The following is a 2,701-nucleotide window of genomic DNA, read 5'->3' on the forward strand; positions in this document are numbered from 1 at the left end:
TACTTAACGTTCTGAATACTTTTGTAAATATTAGCCTACTGTAAATGCTCGACATGCCAATAAAGCTTTGATTATGCTGACTGGAATTTTTTCTGGAATGCAGTATATATTTAACATATTTCATTTTATTTCAGCTAATTAATAGACCATAATTATATATACTATAGTGTTTTGTTAAGGAATTAATCATTCACGTAGTTTCATTTGTAAATGAAAACACAACATGCTCATTTATCATCACACATGGGCATAAATACAATCATAAAGTCAAAACTTTATAGGCATAATTGTCAGGTGTTTATTTACAAAATATATGGTAGGCTAGCAAATCCTATCATAATTATACAATACATTAACTAGGTAAAGCGATACACAAATTGAAAGGGGAAATAAGCATATATAACAATAAATATAAAAATATAGCCCTAATAAGTTAATGTAATAATAAAAATAATAATATACAAATAGCCTATTAAATTAAATGTTTAATGTTAATAAAAATGTTTTATCTATGTTTGATAATCCCGGGTTGCTATGGTCACGCAGGTTTGTTTATGCATTAAACTCGTGGCCACGAGAAAAATGTCGTTCCCTCAACATAGCACCTCGAGGCCACGACATAAAGATGTCGTTACCTCGACAAAATGATCTCATGGCCACGACATAATATCACGTTCCCACGAGTTAATATGACGTTCCCTCAAATTAATATCTCGTGGCCACGACATATTATCACGTTCCCACGAGTTATGTCGTGGCCACGACAAAACTAAGTGAACCGAACATGTCACCTTACGGGCACTGTACTTTCCTCTGTGTCATTAACATTTTATCTGTGGAGTGAACTTCATGATTCTCACTGAATTAAGGCCAGTTTACACAAAAAAGTATAACTATATTAGCATCCACACCAACAAATGTTAACGTTCTGTTTATTATAAGCACGCACTTCAGTTTATGACGCCTGCCGCTTTAACCTTTCAAGCTCTTTGATGTTGATGTTAATCAACTGGAAAGGAAAACGGCCTGAACGTGATTCCAACAATAGTGTTCCTCTTTGTCTTTATCGTTATAGTTGTGATGATGACCTCTTTATTGCCATAGAATTAGAACAATTATTAAAACATTTATCATTATAGTTATACTTGTTGCGAAACGATTACTAAAACTTTATAGTAAATATTATAGTTATTGTACCTGGTAAATGAGTTTTAATGAAGTGCAAGGTTAGCAGTGTTTACTGCACAAAAGTAAGCTAATTTTGTAAGCATACATTAAGGATAAGTTATGTGGGCATTAGGGGTTAGATGGTCAGTATTAGCTGTAGTAAATAATTTACTGATGGTCTTCCAACTCGCAATACCACTTCTTATTAGATATACTCTCCGTTTTATAATACTGGTGTAGTTAGCCTGATTAGCTGTATTCCTATTGTCACAGTTATTACATGGCAGGCAGTCCCCAGGGCTTTGGGTTATAAATAGCGGCAATAAAGACAGAACTGTGGAAAAGGACTCAGGCTCTGTCTGCAGCATGTAGGCCAATCCTGTTAGCACTCTGCCTCCTGGGGTACAGTTAGATAGAGTTGGCTGGACTCGTCTTGACTTCCAACTGAGCACAGGGCTGACATAATGTTCTTGCCATTTGATGCGCTAGCTGACAACAGCCATTTTAATACACCAGAGTTCATAACACTGCTCCACTTTCTGAGATTAATTTTGCGTTCCAATTCCATTGTCAATTATGTAGTAGTGTATGAAGCACAGTTTACACAGAAGTCATTTTCAAACCAAAAGCAGCTTAGTGTTGACCAATGCAGCAAATCCTAGGTCATGAACAAGTTGAACTTGTTCTGGAATCTTTCACCCTTATGCAAAATGTCAGATTCCATTGATTTCTATTGAAATGACTCGCTGAAAAACCGTAAATGTTGACCACACCTTCACTCTCAAGTATACTGATGAGTCACAACCTCACCCCTTATGTGTTCCCCTACAGGTGCCGTACTTTGAATGGCTGGAGCTGAAGTCCGACTGGCAGAAAGTGGCTTACTTGAAAGACAAATTAGGGAAGGCAGTGGCTGAGGACATGGCTAAATGAGCCATCAAGCCTGTCAATAACTTTAAATACTTTTGACACAGGCTGCTCATAGACATCAACAGCGCCAGAAAATAACATGACTTACAGGTGAAGGAATGACATAGATATTGAGTACTACATATACACACAACAGAGAGATTGCTGCAGCATCCTCAAGTCCCATAACCCACCTGAACATCAGAGTGGAAATCAAATGCGTCTGGGAACTGTGATCAATCTCTGCAGGAACAGAAAGCAGAGCCTCCAGAAATCAGCAGATACTCGGAAGCAACAGAGTTGTGTATCCGCTGCCTTCCCAAAAAAGAAACACTGAGCCAAAGAGTTAGACATATGTTATAAAATGAAAGCGTGACTGATCTGAAGGGCATAAGCAATGTTCACCACGGGGAAACAACTAAATTATCAGAGCTTTGTGTTAATTGTCCACGTCCTCACAAACAACTGGATGTTCACACTCTCTCCTTCCACTTATAATAAATACATACACCTTTTGGTTTTGATGCAGTTGCCTAGACAACACATGGGCTTTCCTTGTTGCCAAGGAGACAGTTGTTATGTTGGAAATATTTATGGCGAAAGGGATTGAGAGTTCAGTACTAAA

The 2,701-nt window shown here is 37.5% G+C and overlaps 1 protein-coding gene across 3 annotated transcripts in view; it reads left to right on the forward strand.

Annotated features, from left to right (window-relative positions):
• LOC107671367 (protein TBRG4-like) overlaps positions 1 to 2,397 on the forward strand; it is an 8,288-nt gene extending 5,891 nt beyond the window's left edge. For all 3 annotated transcript variants that reach the window (XM_016464273.1, XM_016464274.1, XM_016464275.1), the window contains one exon: positions 1,999 to 2,397. In XM_016464273.1, the coding sequence (XP_016319759.1) occupies positions 1,999 to 2,100 (102 nt within the window). In that variant the 3' untranslated portion in view covers positions 2,101 to 2,397. The remainder of the gene's footprint in view (positions 1 to 1,998) is intronic.
• Positions 2,398 to 2,701: the final 304 nt, after the last annotated feature.

Source organism: Sinocyclocheilus anshuiensis, unplaced genomic scaffold, assembly GCF_001515605.1.
Source record: "Sinocyclocheilus anshuiensis isolate Anshui unplaced genomic scaffold, SAMN03320099.WGS_v1.1 scaffold4075, whole genome shotgun sequence".
Lineage (NCBI taxonomy): Eukaryota > Metazoa > Chordata > Actinopteri > Cypriniformes > Cyprinidae > Sinocyclocheilus > Sinocyclocheilus anshuiensis.